This window comes from Aphelocoma coerulescens, unplaced genomic scaffold (genome assembly GCF_041296385.1).
Source record: "Aphelocoma coerulescens isolate FSJ_1873_10779 unplaced genomic scaffold, UR_Acoe_1.0 HiC_scaffold_687, whole genome shotgun sequence".
Taxonomy (NCBI): Eukaryota; Metazoa; Chordata; class Aves; order Passeriformes; family Corvidae; genus Aphelocoma; species Aphelocoma coerulescens.
The window spans coordinates 1-21,473 of NW_027184042.1; the positions used below are offsets into that span (position 1 = coordinate 1).

The 21,473-nt window shown below is 54.9% G+C and overlaps 1 protein-coding gene across 1 annotated transcript; it reads left to right on the top strand.

Annotated features, from left to right (window-relative positions):
- Positions 1-80: 80 nt before the first annotated feature.
- On the top strand, positions 81-19,642 carry LOC138102301 (gamma-aminobutyric acid type B receptor subunit 1-like; the record flags this gene model as incomplete). The annotated part of the gene is made up of 5 exons (XM_069000000.1): positions 81-157; positions 6,377-6,461; positions 9,895-10,098; positions 15,767-15,955; positions 19,625-19,642. Coding segments are annotated over exons 2-5 (496 nt in total), but the record flags the coding sequence as incomplete, so codon positions are not given.
- Between the last annotated feature and the right edge of the window lie 1,831 nt (positions 19,643-21,473).

A 21,473-nucleotide genomic window follows, 5' to 3' on the forward strand; every position in this document is an offset into this window, starting at 1 on the left:
GTGGGAAGCTCCGGGACCCCCCCTTCCCCACCCCCCCCCCATCCCCCCCAAAAAATTTTAGGGACCCCCTCCCACCACCCCAAAGCTGGAATTTGGGATTTTCCGCCCCAAAAAATCGCCGGGATTTTGGGGGGAATTTCGGGAAGATCGGGCCGAGGTAAGGAAACGCCCCTCCCCCACCCCCCCCCACCACCGCCCCTCCCCCCCTCCCCAAATTTGAGGGGTGGGGGGGGGGCTGGGATTTTTTTTTTTGGGGGGGGGGCCAGGGGGGGTTTAAAATTGGGGGAGGGGTCTTGGAATTGAGGGAGGGGTCCCGAGAATTGGGGGAGAGGGGGGGAAAAAATTGGGGGAGGGGTCCTGGAATTTCGGGGGGGTCCTGGAAATTGGGGGAGGGGTCCTGGAAATTGGGGGAGGGGGGAAAAGTTGGGGGAGGGGTCCTGGAACTTGGGGAGGGGTCCTGGAATTTTGGGGGTCCTGGAAATTGGGGGAGGGGTCCTGGAAATTGGGGGAGGGGTCCCAAAAATTGGGGGAGGGGTCCTGGAATTTTGGGGGGTCCTGGAATTTTGGGGGGGTCCTAAAATTGGGGGAGGGGTCCTGGAATTGGGGGAGGGGTCCCAAAAATTGGGGGAGGGGTCTTGGAATTGAGGGAGGGGTCCCGAGAATTGGGGGAGAGGGGGGGAAAATTGGGGGAGGGGTCCTGGAATTTTGGGGGGTCCTAAAAATTGGGGGGGGGGGTCCTGGAACTTGGGGAGGGGTCCTGGAATTTCGGGGGGGTCCTGGAAATTGGGGGAGGGGTCCTGGAAATTGGGGGAGGGGGGAAAAGTTGGGGGAGGGGTCCTGGAATTTTGGGGGTTCCTGGAATTTTGGGGGGTCCTGGAAATTGGGGGAGGGGTCCCAAAAATTGGGGGAGAGGTCTTGGAATTGAGGGAGGGGTCCCGAGAATTGGGGGAGGGGGGGGAAAAATTGGGGGAGGGGTCCTGGAATTTTGGGGGGTCCTGGAATTTTGGGGGGGGAGGGTCCTAAAAATTGGGGGAGGGGTCCTGGAACTTGGGGAGGGGTCCTGGAATTTTGGGGGGGTCCTGGAATTGGGGGAGGGGTCCTGGAACTTTGGGGAGGGGTCCCAGAAGTTGGGGAGGGGTCCTGGAAAATTGGGGGAGGGGTCCTGGAATTTTGGGCGGTCCTGGAATTTTGGGGGGGGTCCTAAAATTGGGGGAGGGGTCCTGGAATTGGGGGAGGGGTCCCAAAACGTGGGGAGGAGTCTTGGAATTTTGGGGGGTCCTAAAAATTGGGGGGGGGGGTCCTGGAACTTGGGGAGGGGTCCTGGAATTTCGGGGGGGTCCTGGAAATTGGGGAGGGGTCCCAAAACTTGGGGGAGGGGTCCTGGAATTTTGGGGGTCCTGGAATTTTGGGGGGGGGTCCTGGAATTGGGGGAGGGGTCCTGGAATTTTAGGGGGGTTTCTGGAATTGGGGGGAGGGGTCCTGGAATTTTAGGGGGGTCCTGGAATTTTGGGGGGGGTCCTAAAATTGGGGGAGGGGTCCCAAAAATTGGGGGAGGGGTCTCAAAACTTGGGGAGGGGTCCTGGAAATTGGGGGCAGGGGGAAAAGTTGGGGGAGGAGTCCTGGAATTTTGGGGGGTCTTGGAATTTTGGGGGGGGTCCTAAAATTGGGGGAGGGGTCCCAAAAATTGGGGGAGGGGGGTAAAAATTGGGGGAGGGGTCCTGGAATTTTGGGGGAGGGGTCCCCAGAATTGGGGGAGGGGGGGAAGTTGGGGGAGGGGTCTTGGAATTTTGGGGGTTCCTGGAATTTTGGGGGAGGGGTCCTAAAATTGGGGGAGGGGTCCCAAAACTTGGGGGAGGGATCCTGGAAATTTGGGGGGTCCTGGAATTGGGGGAGGGGTCCCAAAAATTGGGGGAGGGAGGGGCAAAACTGGGGGACCCCTCCCCCAACTTTGAGACCACTCCCCCAATTTTGGGACCCCTCCCCCAATTTCGGGACCCCTCCCCCAATTTTGGGACCCCTCCCCCAATTCTGGGACCCCTCCCCCAATTTTGGGACCCCGCCCCCAATTCCGGGACCCCTCCCCCAATCCTGGGACCCCTCCCCCAATTTTGGGACCCCTCCCCCAATTTCAGGACCCCTCCCCCAACTTTGGGACCCCTCCCCCAATTCCGGGACCCCTCCCCCAACTCTGGGGCCCCTCCCCCAACTTTGGGACCGCTCCCCCAATTTTGGGTTCCCCTCCCCCAACTCTGGGACCCCTCCCCCAATTTTGAGACCCCTCCCCCAATTTTGGGGCCCCTCCCCCAATTCCAGGACCCCTCCCCCAATTCCAGGACCCCTCCCCCAACTTTGAGACCCCTCCCCCAATTCCGGGACCCCTCCCCCAACTTTGGGACCCCTCCCCCAATTTTGGGTTCCCCTCCCCCAACTCTGAGACCCCTCCCCCAATTCCGGGACCCCTCCCCCAATCCTGGGACCCCTCCCCCAATTCTGTGACCCCTCCCCCAACTTTGAGACCCCCTCCCCCAATTTTTCCCCCCTCCCCCAATTCTGGGACCCCTCCCCCAATTCCGGGGCCCCTCCCCCAAGTTTTCCCCCCTCCCCCAATTTTGGGTCCCTCCCCCAATTCTGGGACCCCTCCCCCAATTTTGAGACCCCTCCCCCAATTTTGGGGCCCCTCCCCCAATTCCAGGACCCCTCCCCCAATTCCAGGACCCCTCCCCCAACTTTGAGACCCCTCCCCCAATTCCGGGACCCCTCCCCCAACTTTGGGACCCCTCCCCCAATTTTGGGTTCCCCTCCCCCAACTCTGAGACCCCTCCCCCAATTCCGGGACCCCTCCCCCAATCCTGGGACCCCTCCCCCAATTCTGTGACCCCTCCCCCAACTTTGAGACCCCTCCCCCAATTTTTCCCCCCTCCCCCAATTCTGGGACCCCTCCCCCCAATTCCGGGGCCCCTCCCCCAAGTTTTCCCCCCTCCCCCAATTTTGGGTCCCTCCCCCAATTCTGGGACCCCTCCCCCAATTTTGGGACCCCTCCCCCAATTTTTCCCCCCTCCCCCAATTCCGGGGCCCCTCCCCCCATTGTTTTGCCCCTCCCCCCTCCCCCAGCCCCTCCCCCCAGCCAGGAGCCCTCCCCTAATTAGCCCAGACGAGGCTAACGAGGATTAATTAATTAAGGGCTGGAGCAGCGGTGGGGGAGGGGCGGGAGGGGGAGGGGCTCCAATCCTTCCCCTCCCCCACCCCAGGGCCGCGTTGTCTTAATTAATTCATTCGTTAATTAACGGTTGTGCGGTTTTTAGGGGTTAATTAAGGGTTGGTTAATTAAAGAAAAGGGAAAATTAAGAATTTTTTTGGGGGGGGAGAGGGGAAAATTCAATTTTTGGGGCTAAAATTTGGGTGAAAAAATGGGGGAATTAATTAATTTCATTTTTTTAATGAAAATTAATTAATTAAAAAAAAACGAAACCAAAATTTGGAAATTTAAAAATTTGAAATTAAAGCCCCCCCCAAAAAAAGGAAAATGGAGATTTTTAGAAATTAAAAGGCATTTAAATTTGTTTAAATTCATGCAAATTCATGCAAATTCATGCAAATTTATTCCGATTCGTTTAATGAAAGCCAAAATGTTGGAGAGAAAAACGAAAATTAATTTTTTGGACTTAAAATTTTTAATGAATCTACCAGGAAACGCTTTTAAATAAAGGAATTAAATTTAATTAAAAAATTAAAGGGAATTTTTAAAAAAAAATCCAAATTTTTGGGGAAGAATTCTTGAAATAAAAATTTTAAAAAAATCAAGAAATATTAAAATAAAATTAAAAAACCCCGAAATTTCTTTTTTTTTTGGATTTAAGTTGGAGTTGAATTTCCAGAAATGGAATTTTTTTTTTTCGAGTGAAAAGTTGAAAATTTGATGAAAATTTGGATTTTTCAAATGAAAGTTGAAATTTTAGGTAAAAATGGAGGTTTTTTTGGAAATAAAAATTGACTTTTTTTAAAATAAAAATCGGGATTTTTTTAGGAAATAAAAATCGACTTTTTAAATAAAAACTGGATTATTTTAAATTAAAATTGAAGTTTGAAATAAAAATGGATTTTTTTCATAAAAATTGGAATTTTTTAGGAAATAAAAATTGACATTTTAAATAAAAAATGGATTTTTCAAAAAATAAAAATTTAAGTTTTAAAGAAAACCAAAATTTTTAAACTGAAAATTGAAATTTTAAATAAAAACGGAGTTTTTAGGAAATTAAAAATCGGCATTTTTAATAAAAATTGGATTTTTTAAATGGAAATTGAAATTTTAAATAAAAATGGATTTTTCTAACATAAAAATCGACATTTTAAGTAAAAAATGGATTTTTTTTTAAATTAAAATTTAGGTTTTATGTAAAACCAAAATTTTTAAACTGAAAACTGAAATTTTCGATAAAAACGGAATTTTTAGGAAACAAAAATTGACATTTTTACGAAAAATTGGATTTTTTAACTGAAAATCGACATTTTAAATAAAACCGGATTTTTTAGGAAATAGAAATTTGTTTTAAACAAAACCAACATTTTTAAACTGAAACCTGAAATTTTCGATAAAAACGGAATTTTTAGGAAACAAAAACTGGCATTTTTAATAAAAACCGGAATTTTTTAATGGAAACGGAAATTTTAAATAAAACCGGATTTTTTAGGGAATTAAAAATCGACATTTTCCTTCAAACCGGGAAATTCCCAAGAATTAAAAAATTCGGGGCTCTTGACTGAAAATTGGAATTTGGATTAAAACCGGCGCTTTGGGGCCGAAAAATTGGGATTTCCGTTAATTAACGACTTTTAATTGGGGCTCAATCGACACGTTTGGGGTGTCCCCTATGGAATTCATCCCATATTTGGGGTGTCCCCTATAGGATTTCTCCCAAATTTGGGGTGTTCCCTATAGGATTTATCCCATATTTGGGGTGTCCCCTATAGGATTTCTCCCATATTTGGGATTTCTCCCATATTTGGGGTGTCCCCTATAGGATTCATCCCATATTTGGGGTGTCCCCTATAGGATTTCTCCCACATTTGGGATTTCTCCCACATTTGGGGTGTCCCCTATAGGATTTCTCCCATATTTGGGGTGTCTCCTATAGGATTCATCCCATATTTGGGATTTCTCCCATATTTGGGGTGTCCCCTATGGAATTCATCCCATATTTGGGGTGTCCCCTATGGGATTTCTCCCAAATTTGGGGTGTTCCCTATAGGATTTCTGCCATATTTAGGATTTCTCCCATATTTGGGGTGTTCCCTATAGGATTTATCCCGTATTTATTTAAGGTGTCCCCTATAGGATTTCTCCCATATTTGGGGTGTTCCCTATAGGATTTATCCCATATTTGGGGTGTCCCCTATGGAATTCATCCCATATTTGGGGTGTCCCCTATGGAATTCATCCCATATTTGGGGTGTTCCCTATAGGATTTCTGCCATATTTAGGATTTCTCCCATATTTGGGGTGTCCCATATTTAGGATTTCTCCCATATTTGGGGTGTCCCTATAGGATTTCTCCCATATTTGGGGTGTTCCCTATAGGATTTCTGCCATATTTAGGATTTCTCCCATATTTGGGGTGTCCCCTATAGGATTTATCCCATATTTATTTAAGGTGTCCCCTATAGGATTTCTCCCACATTTAGGGTGTTCCCTATAGGATTTCTCCCATATTTGGGGTGTCCCCTATAGGATTTCTCCCATATTTGGGATTTCTCCCATATTTGGGGTGTCCCCTATAGGATTCATCCCATATTTGGGATGTTCCCTATAGGATTTATCCCATATTTAGGATTTCTCCCACATTTGGGGTGTTCCCTATAGCATTTATCCCATATTTATTTAAGGTGTCCCCTATAGGATTTTTCCCAAATTTGGGGTGTTCCCTATAGGATTTCTCCCATATTTGGGGTGTTCCCTATAGGATTTCTGCCATATTTAGGATTTCTCCCATATTTGGGGTGTCCCCTATAGGATTTATCCCATATTTGGGATTTATCCCATATTTGGGGTGTCCCTTATAGGGTCTGTCCCCTATAGGATTTCTCCCATATTTGGGATTTCTCCCATATTTGGGGTGTCCCCTATAGGATTTCTCCATATTTGGGGTGTCCCTTATAGGCTCAGTCCCATATAGGATTTATCCCCTATAGGATTAACCCCTCCCTGCCCGTGTCCCCTATAGGCTCAGTCCCCTATAGGACCGATCCCCTATAGGATGGATCCCCTATAGGACCGATCCCCTATAGCATTAACCCCTCCCTGCCCGTGTCCCCTATAGGCTCAGTCCCCTATAGGACCGATCCCCTATAGCATTAACCCCTCCCCGCCCGTGTCTGGCAGATGCCGCCGGCTCCGTTCCCGCTGCTGCTGCTGCCGCTGCTGCTGGGCCCCGCCCGCGGCGCCGTCCGCGTCAACCTCACCGAAGGTACCGCCGGCCCCGCGCCCGCTCCCGAATTCCTGGGGCCCTTCCCGAACTTCCGGGGCCGTTCCCGACTCTTAGGGGCCGTTCCCGACTTTTTGGAGGCTGTTCCCAAACTTCCGGGGCCGTTCCCGACTCTTAGGGGCTAGTCCCGAGCTTTTGGGGCCCTTCCCGAACTTCCGGGGCCCTTCCCGACTTTTTGGAGGCCGTTCCCAAACTTTTGGGGCCGTTCCCAAACTTCCAGGGCCATTCCCGACTTTTTGGGGCCAATCCCGAACTTTTGGGGCTGTTCCCAAACTTCCGAGGCCATTCCCGACTTTTTGGAGGCCGTTCCCAAACTTCCGGGGCCGTTCCCGACTCTTAGGGGCCAATCCCGAACTTTTGAGGCCGTTCCCAAACTTCCGGGGCCGTTCCCGACTCTTAGGGGCTAGTCCCGAACTTTTTGGGGCCGTTCCCAAACTTCCGAGGCCGTTCCCGACTTTTTGGAGGCCGTTCCCAAACTTCCGGGGCCGTTCCCGACTCTTAGGGGCTAGTCCCGAGCTTTTGGGGCCGTTCCCAAACTTCCGAGGCCGTTCCCAACTTTTTGGGGCTGTTCCCGACTTTTTGGGGCCGTTCCCAACTTTTTGGGGCCAATCCCGAACTTCTGGGGCTATTCCCAAACTTTTCGGGCCATTCCCAAACTTTTCGGGCCATTCCCAACTTTTTGGGGCCATTCCCAAACTTTTCGGGCCATTCCCAACTTTTTGGGGCCATTCCTGAACGTTTTGGGATCATTCCCAACTTTTTGGGGCCAATCCCGAAGTTTTGGGGCCGTTCCCGACTTTTTGGGGCCAATCCCGAAGTTTTCGGGTCATTCCCAAACTTCCAGGGCCGTTCCCAAACTTTTCGGGTCATTCCCAAGTTTCCGGGGCCGTTCCCAAACTTTTTGGGCCACTCCCAAATTTCCGGGGCTGTTCCCAAACTTTTTGGGCCAATCCCAAACTTCTGGAGCCAATCCCGAACTTTTCGGGCCATTCCCAAACTTCCGAGGCCGTTCCCAACTTTTTGGGGCCATTCCCGACTTTTTGGGGCCGTTCCCAACTTTTTGGGGTCAATCCCAAACTTCTGGGGCCATTCCCAAACTTTTCGGGCCATTCCCAACTTTTTGGGGCCATTCCCGAACATTTTGGGGCCAATCCCGAACTTCTGGAGCCAATCCCAAACTTTTCGGGCCATTCCCAAACTTCCGAGGCCGTTCCCAACTTTTTGGGGCCAATCTCGAAGTTTTGGGGCCAATCCCAAACTTCTGGGGCCATTCCCAAACTTTTCGGGCCATTCCCAACTTTTTGGGGCCATTCCCGAACGTTTTGGGGCAGTTCCTGAACGTTTTGGGATCATTCCCAAATTTTGGGGCCAATCCCGAACTTCTGGAGCCAATCCCAAACTTTTCAGGCCATTCCCAAACTTCCAGGGCCGTTCCCAAATTTTTCGGGGCCATTCCCAAATTTCCGGGGCCGTTCCCAAACTTTTTGGGCCACTCCCAAATTTCCGGGGCTGTTCCCAAACTTCTGGGGCCAATCCCGAACTTTTCGGGCCATTCCCAAACTTCCGAGGCCGTTCCCAACTTTTTGGGGCCGTTCCCGACTTTTTGGGGCCGTTCCCGACTTTTTGGGGCCAATCCCAAACTTCTGGAGCCATTCCCAAACTTTTCAGGGCATTCCCAACTTTTTGGGGCCATTCCCAACTTTTTGGGGCCATTCCCGAACGTTTTGGGGCAGTTCCTGAACGTTTTGGGATCATTCCCAACTTTTTGGGGCCAATCCCGAACTTTTCGGGCCATTCCCAAACTTCCAGGGCCATTCCCGAGTTTTCGGGGCCAATCCTGAATTTTTGGGGCCAATCCCAAACATTTCGGGCCATTCCCAACTTTTTGGGGCCAATCCCAAACTTCCGGGGCCATTCCCAAACGTTTTGGGCCCTTCCCGAACTTTTATGGCCAATCTTGAACCTTTTGGGGCCAATCCTGAATTTTTGGGGCCAATCCCAAACTTTTCCCTCCCAAACCCCACATTTTCCTCCCCAAACCCCAAATTTCCTCCCCAATCCCACATTTTTTGGTGTCCCCAACGCTTCCAGATCCATCTTTTGGCTCCCAATCCCAAATTTTCCTCCCCAAACCCCAAATTTTCCCCCCCAAACCCCGAATTTTCCTCCCCAAATCCCACATTTCCCTCCCCAAACCCCACATTTTCCCCCCAAATCCCAAATTTCCCCCCCCAAACCCCACAATTCCCTCCCTAAACCCCACATTTTCCCCCCAAATCCCACATTTTCCTCCCCAAATCCCATAATTTCCCCCCAAACCCCACATTTTCCTCCCAAACCCCACAATTCCTCCCCAAACCCCACAATTTCCTCCCCAATCCCAAATTTCCCCCCCCAAACCCCACAATTCCCTCCCCAAACCCCACATTTTCCTCCCCAAATCCCACATTTTCCGCCAAACCCCACATTTTCCTCTCCAAACCCCAAATTTCCTCCCCAATCCCACATTTTTTGGTGTCCCCAACACTTCCAGATCAATCTTTTTGCTCCCAATCCCAAATTTTCCTCCCCAAACCCCAAATTTTCCCCCCCAAACCCCACATTTTCCTCCCCAATCCCAAATTTCCCCCCAAACCCCACATTTCCCTCCCCAAACCCCACAATTCCCTCCCCAAACCCCAAATTTTCCCCCCAAACCCCAAATTTTCCTCCCCAAACCCCACAATTTCCTCCCCAATCCCAAACTTTCCCCCCCAAACCCCAAATTTTCCCCCCCAAACCCCAAATTTTCCTCCCAAATCCCACAATTCCCCCCCAAACCCCAAATTTCCCTCCCCAATCCCAAATTTCCCTCCCCAAACCCCAAATTTTCCTCCCCAAACCCCACAATTTCCTCCCCAATCCCAAATTTCCACCCCCAAACCCCAAATTTTCCTCCCCAAACCCCACATTTTCCTCCCCAAACCCCAAATTTTTCCCCCCAAACCCCACAATTCCCTCCCTAAACCCCACATTTTCCTCCCCAATCCCAAATTTCCCCCCAAACCCCACAATTTCCTCCCCAATCCCACATATTTTCCCCCCCAAACCCCAAATTTCCCTCCCCAATCCCAAATTTCCACCCCCAAACCCCAGATTTTCCTCCCCAAACCCCAAACTTTCCCTCCCCAAACCCCAAATTTTCCCCCCAAACCCCAAATTTCCCCCCCCAAACCCCACATTTCCCTCCCCAAACCCCAAATTTCCCCCCCCAAACCCCAAATTTTCCTCCCCAAACCCCACAATTCCCTCCCCAATCCCACATTTTTCCCCCCCAAACCCCAAATTTCCCTCCCCAAACCCCAAATTTTCCCCCCCAAACCCCAAATTTTCCCTCCCCAAACCCCACACATCCCACATTTCCCTCCCCCCCCAGGCTGCCAGATCATCCACCCGCCGCGGGACGGGGGGATCCGGTACCGGGGGCTGACGCCGGAGGAAGTCCGGAGCGTGCGGTTCCTGCCCTTCGACTACGAGATCGAGTACGTCTGCCGGCCCGAGCGCGAGATCGTGGGGCCCAAGGTGCGCAAGTGCCAGCGCGACGGCACCTGGACGGCCATGGGCCACCCCAGCCGCTGCCGTGAGTGCCACCGCGGCGTCCCGCGGGCTCGGCGGCACCCGCGGGTGCCACCTCGGGGGCGGGTGTCGGCGACGTTTTGGTTTCGGGGGCGTTTCCGGGTCGGGAGAGGGTTCGGTGGCGTTGGCGGGCGTGGGATCGGCGGTGGCGGGGGCGGGGGCGGGGTTGGGGGTGGTGTCGTTGTCCTGGCGATGTCCCGTCAATGTCATCGTCCCGTCAATGTCACCGTCCCGTCAATGTCATCATCTTGTCGATGTCCCATCGGTGTCAGCGTTGATGTCACCATCCCGTCGATGTCAATGCCCCATCAATGTCATCATCCCATCAATGTCCCATCGGTGTCACCGTTGATGTCCCCATCCTGTCAATGTCAATGTCCCATTGAGGTCAATGTCCCATCAATGTCATCATCCCATCAATGTCCCATCAATGTCACTGTTGATGTCCCCATCCCATCAATGTCAATGTCCCATCAATGTCACCAATGTCCCATCGAGGTCCCCATCCCATCAATGTCCCATCAATGTCACCATTGATGTCCCCATCCCACCAATGTCCCATCGAGGTCACCATCCCATCAATGTCCCATCAATGTCCCCATCCCATCAATGTCCCATCAATGTCACCATTGATGTCCCCATCCCATCAATGTCAATGTCCCACCGAGGTCCCCATCCCATCAGTGTCACCATCCCGTCAATGTCCCATTGATGTCCCCATCCTGTCAATGCCCCATCGGTGCCACCGTTGATGTCCCCTTCCCATCAATGTCACCAATGTCCCATCGAGGTCACCATCCCGTCAACGTCCCACCAATGTCACCATTGATGTCCCCATCCCACCAATGTCCCATCGAGGTCCCCATCCCACCAATGTCCCATCGAGGTCCCCATCCCATCAATGTCCCATCAATGTCACCGTTGATGTCCCCATCCCACCAATATCCCATCAATGTCCCCATCCCATCAATGTCCCATCGGTGTCACCATTGATGTCCCCATCCCATCAATGTCAATGTCCCATCACTGTCACCATGCCGTCAGTGTCAATGTCCCATCGAGTACACCGTTGATGTCCCGTCAATGTCAATGTCCCATCGAGGTCCCCATCCCATCAATGTCCCATCAATGTCACCGTTGATGTCCCCATCCTGTCAATGTCAATGTCCCATCGAGGTCCCCATCCCATCAATGTCCCATCAATGTCAATGTCCCATCGAGGTCCCCATACTGTCAATGTCCCATCAACGTCATCATCCCATCAATGTCCCATCAATGTCACCGTTGATGTCCCCATCCTGTCAATGTCCCATTGGTGCCACCATTGATGTCCCCTTCCCCTCAATGTCAATGTCCCATCAATGTCCCCATCCCATCAATGTCCCATCAATGTCAATGTCCCATTGAGGTCACCATCCCGTCAATGTCACCATCCCATCAACGTCATCATCCCGTCAATGTCCCATCAGTGTCACCGTTGATGTCCCCATCCTGTTGATGTCCCATCAGTGTCACCATCCCCTCAATGTCAGTGTCCCATTGAGGTCACTGTTGATGTCACCATCCCATCAATGTCCACATCCCATCAATGTCACCATCCCGTCAATGTCCCATCGGTGTCACCGTTGATGTCCCCATCCCATCAATGTCAATGTCCCATTGAGGTCACCATCCCGTCAATGTCACCATCCCATCAATGTCACCATCCCATCAACGTCATCATCCCGTCAATGTCCCATCAATGTCACCGTTGATGTCCCCATCTCCTCAATGTCAATGTCCCATTGAGGTCACCGTCCCATCAACGTCACCGTTGATGTCCCCATCCCATCAATGTCAGTGTCCCATTGAGGTCACCGTTGATGTCCACATCCCATCAATGTCCACATCCCATCAATGTCACCATCCCGTCAATGTCCCATCGGTGCCGCCATTGATGTCCCCATCCCGTCAATGTCAATGTCCCACCGAGGTCACTGTTGATGTTCCCATCCCACCAATGTCCCACCGAGGTCCCTATCCCATCAATGTCCCATCAATGTCAATGTCCCATCGAGGTCCCCATCCCATCAACGTCCCGTCAATGTCACCGTTGATGTCCCCATCCCATCAATGTCCCATCGAGGTCCCCATCCCATCAATGTCAATGTCCCATCAACGTCATCATCCCATCAATGTCCCATCGGTGTCACCATTAATGTCCCCATCCTGTCGATGTCCCATCAATGTCACCATCCCGTCAATGTCATCATCCCATCAATGTCCCATCGGTGTCACCGTTGACGTCCCCATCCCGTCAATGTCAGTGTCCCACCGAGGTCACTGTTGATGTCCCCATCCCACCAATGTCCCATCGAGGTCCCCATCCCGTCAACGTCCCATCAATGTCACTGTTGACGTCCCCATCCCATCAATGTCAATGTCCCATCGAGGTCCCCATCCCGTAAATGTCCACATCCCATCAATGTCCCATCAATGTCACCATTGATGTTCCCATCCCATCAATGTCAATGTCCCATCAATGTCCCCATCCCATCAATGTCCCATCAATGTCACCATTGATGTCCCCGTCCCACCAATGTCCCCATCCTGTTCATGTCTCCCATCCTATCAATGTCCCCATCCCATCATCACCATGAGCTTGACCGTCATCATCACCTTGACCATCACTTGATCATTACCATGACCGTTACCATGACCGTTACCATGACCATCACCATGCCCATCACCTTGGCCATCACCATGACTGTGACAATCACCTTGACCATGACCATCACCATGACCGTTACCATCATCTTGGCCATAACCATGACCATCACCGTGACTGTGACAATCACCTTGACCATATCCATGACTGTGACAATCTTGACCGTGACCATCACCTTGACCATCACTTGACCATTACCATGACCATCACCTTGACCATCACTTGACCATCACCATGCCCATGAGCACCATGCCCATCACCATCACTTGACCATCACCATGCCCATGCCCACCACCATCACCTGACCATCACCTTGACCATCGCTTGACCATCACCATGCCCATGAGCACCATGCCCATCCCTATTCCCACCACCTGACCACCACCATGCCCATGGGCACCATGCCCATCACCATCACTTGACCATCACCATGCCCATCACTTGACCATCACCATGACCTTGACCATGCCCATCACCACCACCATCACTTGACCATCACCATGCCCATGCCCTTGACAACCACCATCACCTGACCATCACCTTGACCATCGTTTGACCATCACCATGCCCATGAGCACCACGCCCACCACCACCACTTGACCATCACCATGCCCTTGACCACCACCACCACTTGACCATCCCCATGCCCATCCCCATGCCCATAAGCCCCATCCCCATCCCTATTCCCACCACTTGACCACCACCATGCCCATGAGCACCACGCCCATCCCCATCACTTGACCATCACCATGCTCATGCCCATCACTTGACCATCACCATGCCCATCACCACCACCATCACTTGACCACCACCATGTCCATGCCCTTGACCACCACCATCACCTGACCATCACCTTGACCATCACTTGACCATCACCATGACCTTGACCGCCACCACCACTTGACCATCACCATCACCATGCCCATCACTTGACCATCACCATGCCCATGAGCACTATGCCCACCACCCCCACTTGACCATCACCATGACCTTGACCACCACCACCACCTGACCATCACCATAACCATGCCCATCACTTGACCATCACCATGTCCATGCCCTTGACCACCACCACCACCCCTTGACCATCACCATGCCCTTGACCACCACCACCACTTGACCACCACCATGCCCATGCCCTTGACCACCACCATCACCTGACCATCACCTTGACCATCGCTTGACCATCACTACGTCCATGAGCACCATGCCCACCACCATCACTTGACCACCACCATGCCCATGCCCTTGACCACCACCATCACCTGACCATCACCATCACCATGCCCATCGCTTGACCATCACCATGCCCATGAGCACTATGCCCACCACCCCCACTTGACCATCACCATGCCCTTGACCACCACCACCACCTGACCATCACCATCACCATGCCCATCACTTGACCATCACCATGCCCATGAGTACTATGCCCACCACCATCACTTGACCATCACCATGCCCATGACCTTGACCACCACCACCCCCACTTGACCATCACCATGCCCTTCACCACCACCACCACTTGACCATCACCATGACCTTGACCACCACCCCTTGACCACCACCATGCCCTTCACCACCACCATCACTTGACCATCACCATGCCCATGACCTTGACCACCACCCCTTGACCACCACCATGCCCATGACCTTGACCACCACCACCACCACTTGACCATCACCATGCCCATGACCTTGACCACCACCCCTTGACCATCACCATGCCCTTCACCACCACCACCCCTTGACCACCACCATGCCCATCCCCATGCCCATAAGCCCCATCCCCATCCCTATTCCCACCACCTGACCATCACCATGCCCATGAGCACCACGCCCATCCCCATCACTTGACCATCACCATCACCATGCCCGTCACTTGACCATCACCATGCCCATCACCACCACCACCACTTGACCATCACCATCACCATGCCCATCCCCATACCCTTGACCATCACCATGCCCATGAGCACCACGCCCACCACCATCACTTGACCATCACCATGCCCATGACCTTGACCACCACCCCTTGACCATCACCATGCCCTTCACCACCACCACCACTTGACCATCACCATGCCCTTCACCACCACCACCACTTGACCATCACCATGACCTTGACCACCACCCCTTGACCACCACCATGCCCTTCACCACCACCATCACTTGACCATCACCATGCCCATGACCTTGACCACCACCCCTTGACCACCACCATGCCCTTGACCACCACCACCCCTTGACCACCACCATGCCCATGACCTTGACCACCACCACCCCCACTTGACCATCACCATGCCCTTGACCACCACCATCACTTGACCATCACCATGCCCATGACCTTGACCACCACCCCTTGACCATCACCATGCCCTTCACCACCACCACCACTTGACCATCACCATGACCTTGACCACCACCCCTTGACCACCACCATGCCCTTCACCACCACCATCACTTGACCATCACCATGCCCATGACCTTGACCACCACCCCTTGACCATCACCATGCCCTTCACCACCACCACCACTTGACCATCACCATGCCCTTCACCACCACCACCACTTGACCATCACCATGACCTTGACCACCACCCCTTGACCACCACCATGCCCTTCACCACCACCATCACTTGACCATCACCATGCCCATGACCTTGACCACCACCCCTTGACCACCACCATGCCCTTGACCACCACCACCACTTGACCATCACCATGCCCATGACCTTGACCACCACCACCATCACTTGACCATCACCATGCCCATGACCTTGACCACCACCACCACCCCTTGACCACCACCATGCCCATCCCCATGCCCATAAACCCCTATTCCCACCACCACCACCACCCCCTTGACCTCCACCACCTCCCCTCCCCCGCTTCCTCCTTGGATCCGCCACCGCCCCCCCCGCCCTTCTTTGGCCTCCGCCCTCACCCCGCCGCGTCCCCGCAGTCCGGACGTGTCCCAAGGCGCAGCTGAGCCTGGAGAACGGCCAGGTCACCGCTCGGGCCATGGAGAGGGTCCCGGTGGAGGGCACCTGGGCCGAGTTCAGTTGCCAGCCCGGCTTCCGCCTGCTGGGCGCCGCCCGCAGCAACTGCACCAAGAGCGGCCGCTGGAGCTCCCCCAAACCCCTCTGCGAGCGTGAGCGGGGACGGGGCCGTGCTTGGGGTTTCTGGGATTGGGGTTTGGGGTCTTGGGAGGGGTTTGGGGTGTTTGGGGTTGGGGTTTGGGGTCTTGGGAGGGGTTTGGGGTCTTGGGAGGGGTTTGGGGTGTCTGGGGGTGTTTGGGGTCTTGGGAGGGGTTTGGGGTCTCTGGGGTGGGGTTTGGGGTGTCTGGGGGTGTTTGGGGTCTTGGGAGGGGTTTGGGGTCTCTGGGGTTGGGGTTTGGGGTCTTGGGAGGGGTTTGGGGTGTCTGGGGTGTTTGGGGTCTTGGGAGGGGTTTGGGGTCTCTGGGGTGGGGTTTGGGGTGTCTGGGGGTGTTTGGGGTCTTGGGAGGGGTTTGGGGTCTCTGGGGTGGGGTTTGGGGTCTTGGGAGGGGTTTGGGGTGTTTGGGGGTGGGGGTTTGGGGTCTTGGGAGGGGTTTGGGGTCTTGGGAGGGGTTTGGGGTGTCTGGGGGTGTTTGGGGTCTTGGGAGGGGTTTGGGGTCTCTGGGGTGGGGTTTGGGGTCTTGGGAGGGGTTTGGGGTTTTGGGAGGGTTTGGGGTCTCTGGGGTTGGGGTTTGGGGTCTTGGGAGGGGTTTGGGGTGTCTGGGGGTGTTTGGGGTCTTGGGAGGGGTTTGGGGTTTTGGGAGGGTTTGGGGTCTCTGGGGTTGGGGTTTGGGGTCTTGGGAGGGGTTTGGGGTGTCTGGGGGTGTTTGGGGTCTTGGGAGGGGTTTGGGGTTTTGGGAGGGTTTGGGGTCTCTGGGGTTGGGGTTTGGGGTCTTGGGAGGGGTTTGGGGTGTCTGGGGGTGTTTGGGGTCTTGGGAGGGGTTTGGGGTGTTTGGGGTTGGGGTTTGGGGTCTTGGGAGGGGTTTGGGGTCTCTGGGGTTGGGGTTTGGGGTTTTGGGAGGGTTTGGGGTCTCTGGGGTTGGGGTTTGGGGTCTCTGGGGTCTCGGAGGTTGGGGTTTGGGGTCTCTGAGGGGGTTTGGGGTCTTGGGAGGGGTTTGGGGTGTCTGGGGGTGTTTGGGGTCTTGGGAGGCGTTGGGGTCTCCAGAGTTGGGGTTTGGGTCTCGGGAGGGTTTGGGGTCTCTGGGGTTGGGGTTTGGGGTCTTGGGAGGGGTTTGGGGTCTTGGGAGGGGTTTGGGGTCTCTGCGGTCGGGGTTTGGGGTCTTTGGGAGGGGTTTGGGGTCTTGGGAGGGGTTTGGGGTCTCTGCGGTCGGGGTTTGGGGTCTTTGGGGTCTTCTTTGAGGGTCCTTGGGCTTTGGGGTCTCTGGGGTTGGGGTTTGGGGTCTTGGGAGGGATTTGGGGTGTCTGGGGGTGGGGGTTTGGGGTTTTGGGAGGGGTTTGGGGTGTCTGGGGGTGTTTGGGTCTTGGGAGGGGTTTGGGGTCTCTGGGGTTGGGGTTTGGGGTTTTGGGAGGGTTTGGGGTCTCTGGGGTTGGGGTTTGGGGTCTCTGGGGTCTCGGAGGTTGGGGTTTGGGGTCTCTGAGGGGGTTTGGGGTCTTGGGAGGGGTTTGGGGTGTCTGGGGGTGTTTGGGGTCTTGGGAGGCGTTGGGGTCTCCAGAGTTGGGGTTTGGGGTCTCGGGAGGGTTGGGGTCTCTGGGGTTGGGGTTTGGGGTCTTGGGAGGGGTTTGGGGTCTTGGGAGGGGTTTGGGGTCTCTGCGGTCGGGGTTGGGGTCTTGGGAGGGGTTTGGGGTCTTGGGAGGGATTTGGGGTCTCTGCGGTCGGGGTTTGGGGTCTTTGGGGTCTTCTTTGAGGGTCCTTGGGCTTTGGGGTCTCTGGGGTTGGGTTTGGGGTCTTGGGAGGGATTTGGGGTGTTGGGGGTTGGGGTTTGGGGTCTTGGGAGGGGTTTGGGGTGTCTGGGGTTGGGGTTTGGGGTTTTGGGAGGGTTTGGGGTCTCTGGGGTTGGGGTTTGGGGTCTCTGGGGTCTCGGAGGTTGGGGTTTGGGGTCTCTGAGGGGGTTTGGGGTCTTGGGAGGGGTTTGGGGTGTCTGGGGTGTTTGGGGTCTTGGGAGGCGTTGGGGTCTCCAGAGTTGGGGTTTGGGGTCTCGGGAGGGGTTTGGGGTCTCTGGGGTTGGGGTTTGGGGTCTTGGGAGGGGTTTGGCGTCTTGGGAGGGATTTGGGGTCTCTGCAGTCGGGGTTTGGGGTCTTTGGGGTCTTCTTTGAGGGTCCTTGGGCTTTGGGGTCTCTGGGGTTGGGGTTTGGGGTCTTGGAGGGATTTGGGGTGTTTGGGGTTGGGGTTGGGGTCTTGGGAGGGGTTTGGGGTGTCTGGGGTTGGGGTTTGGGGTCTTGGGAGGGGTTTGGGGTGTCTGGGGTTGGGGTTGGGGTTTGGGAGGGTTTGGGGTCTCTGGGGTTGGGGTTTGGGTTCTCTGGGGTCTCGGAGGTTGGGGTTTGGGGTCTCTGAGGGGGTTTGGGGTCTTGGGAGGGGTTTGGGGTGTCTGGGGGTGTTTGGGGTCTTGGGAGGCGTTGGGGTCTCCAGAGTTGGGGTTTGGGGTCTCGGGAGGGTTTGGGGTCTCTGGGGTTGGGGTTTGGGGTCTTGGGAGGGGTTTGGGGTCTTGGGAGGGATTTGGGGTCTCTGCGGTCGGGGTTTGGGGTCTTTGGGGTCTTCTTTGAGGGTCCTTGGGCTTTGGGTCTCTGGGGTTGGGGTTTGGGGTCTTGGGAGGATTTGGGGTGTTTGGGGTTGGGGTTTGGGGTCTTGGGAGGGGTTTGGGGTGTCTGGGGTTGGGGTTGGGGTTTTGGGAGGGGTTTGGGGTCTCCAGAGTTGGGGTTTGGGGTCTCAGGAGGGTTGGGGTCTCTGGGATTGGGGTTTGGGTCTCTGGGGTTTTGGGGTCTCTGGGGTTGGGGTTGGGGTCTTGGGAGGGGTTTGGGGTCTCCAGAGTTGGGATTTGGGGTCTCGGGAGGGTTTGGGTCTCTGGGTTGGGCTTTGGGTCTTGGGAGGGTTTGGGGTCTCTGGGGTTGGCTTTGGGGTCTCTGGGGTCTCGGAGGTTGGGCTTTGGGGTCTCTGGGGTTTTGGGTCTATGGGGTTGGGGTTGGGGTCTTGGGAGGGGTTTGGGTGTCTGGGGGTGTTTGGGGTCTCCAGTGTTGGGGTTTGGGGTCTCGGGAGGGTTTGGGGTCTTTGGGGGTGTTTGGGGTCTCTGGAGTCTTCTGGGAGGGGTCTCTGGGGGGCTTTGGATCTCCAGGGTTGGGGTTTGGGGTCTCTGAGGGCTTTGGGGTCTCTGGGGTTTCGGCTTTGGGTCTCTGGGGTTGGGCTTTGGGGTCTCTCGAGGGCTTTAGGGTCTCTCGAGGGCTTGGGGTCTCTGAGGGGGTTTGGGGTCTCTGGGGGCTTTGGGGTCTCGGGGTTTTGGCTTTGGGGTCCCGTGGGGGTCCCTGGATTTGGGATCCCAGGATGGGAATTCTGGTCCCCATTGGGGTCCCGGGGATTTTTTTGGGATGATTCCTTGGGGTTTTTTGGAGGAGGGGGGAGGGGAGGGTCCCCGGGGTTATTTTGGGGGGAGTGGGGGTTTTTGGGGATTTTTGGGGGGGGAGGGTCCCGGGGTTATTTTGGGTGGGGGGTTTTTGGGATTTTTTGGGGGGGAGGGTCCCTGGGTTATTTTGGGGGAGTGGGGGGTTTTTGGGATTATTTTGGGGGGGGGGAGGGGTCTCTGTGTGACTCAGTTTCCCCTTCCCCCCCCCCCCAGCTCATCGCCCCCCCTCAGGTGAGTCTGTGCCCCTCCCCCAACCCCCCCCTTCCCTAAGGCTGGGACCCCCCAGGGGGACCCCAAAAACCACCCCAGGGCTCCTCCCCCTCCTCTTCCTCCTCCTCCTCTTCCTCCTCTTCCTCCTCCTCTTCCTCCTCCTCTTCCTCCTCCCCCTCCTCTTCCTCCTCCTCCTCTTCCTCCTCTTCCTCCTCCTCTTCCTCCTCCCCCCTCTTCCTCCTCCTCGTCCTCGTCCTCCTCCTCCTCCTCCATTCCCAGCCTTCCTCCCTCCTCCTCTTCCTCCTCCTTTTCCCAGCCTTCATCGCTCCTCCTCTTCCTCCTCCTCCTCTTCCTCCTCCATTTTCCAAGCTTTCCTCCCTGCTCTTCCTCCCCTCTCCCTCCTCCTCCTCCTCCTCCTCCTCTTCCTCCTTCCTCCTCCTCCTCCCAACCTTCATCGCTCCTCCTCCTCCCCTCTCCCTCCTCCTCCTCTTCTTCCTCCATTCCCAGCCTTCCTCCCTCCTCCTCCTCCTCCTTTTCCCAGCCTTCCTCCCTCCTCCTCCTCCTCCCTCTCCTCCTCCTCCTCCTCCTCCTCCTCCTCCTCCTCCTCCTCCTCTTCCTCCTCCATTTTCCAAGCCTTCCTCCCTGCTCTTCCTCCCCTCTCCCTCCTCCTCCTCCTCCTCCCCCCTCCCTCTGCCTCCTCTTCCATTCCCAGCCTTCCTCCCTCCTCCTCCTCCTCTCCCCTCTCCTCCTCCTCCTCCTCCTTCTCCCAGCCTTCCTCCCTCCTCCTCCTCCTCCATTTCCCAGCCTTCCTCCTCCTCCTCCTCCTCCTCCTCCTCCTCCTCCTCCTCCTCCTCCTCCTCCTCCTCCTCCTCCTCCTCCTCCTCCTCCTCCTCCTCCTCCTCCTCCTCCTCTTCCTCCTCCATTTTCCAAGCCTTCCTCCCTGCTCTTCCTCCCCTCTCCCTCCTCCTCCTCCTCCTCCTCCTCCTCCTCCCCCCTCCCTCCGCCTCCTCCTCCATTCCCAGCCTTCCTCCCTCCTCCTCCTCCTCCCCTCCGTCCCTCCTCCTCCTCCTCCTCTTCCTCCTCCTCCATTCCCAGCCTTCCTCCCTCCTCCTCCTCCTCCTCCTCCTCCTCCTCCTCCTCCTCCTCCTCCCCCCTCCTCCTCCTCCTCCTCCCAGCCTTCCTCGCTCCTCCTTTTCCTCCTCCCTCTCCTCCTCCTCCTCCTCCTCCTCCTCCTTTTCCCAGCCTTCCTCCCTCCCCCTCCTCGCTCCTCCCCTCTCCCTCCTCCCTCCTCCTCCTCCTCCTCCAGCCCTTCCTCCCCATCCCTCTCCCGCTCTTCCCTCTCCCGGCTCCCTCCGGATCCCCCCGGCTCCATCCCGCCGGATTCTCCGCCCCAAATTCCCTCCGTTCTCCATCTTTTTTTTTTTTTTTTTTTTTATCCCGACCCTCTCCCCTCTTCCCTCCCCTCCCTCCCCGACCCTTTTATTATTCCCCAATCCCGGTTTTTTTTTTTTTCCCCCCCAATTTCTCCAGGTTTTTTCCACACCCCCTCCCCCCTTTTTTTTTTCCCCTTCCCCGTTCTTTTTCTTGCCCATCCCGGATTTTTCCTCTCCCTCATCCCATTCATTCCCTCCCCGCATTTCTCCATTTTTCCCCCCCCTCCTTTCCTCATCCCGGTTTATTTTTTTTCCTCCCCCCCCCTCTCGTTTTTCCCCCCCCCCATTTTTCCCCTCCTCGTTTTTCCTTCCCCATCCCAAAATTTCCTCTCTCCCCATCCCAAAATTTTCCCACCCCCATCCCATTAATTAATTCCCCCCATCCCCATCCCATTAATAATCCCCCCTCCCATTAATTA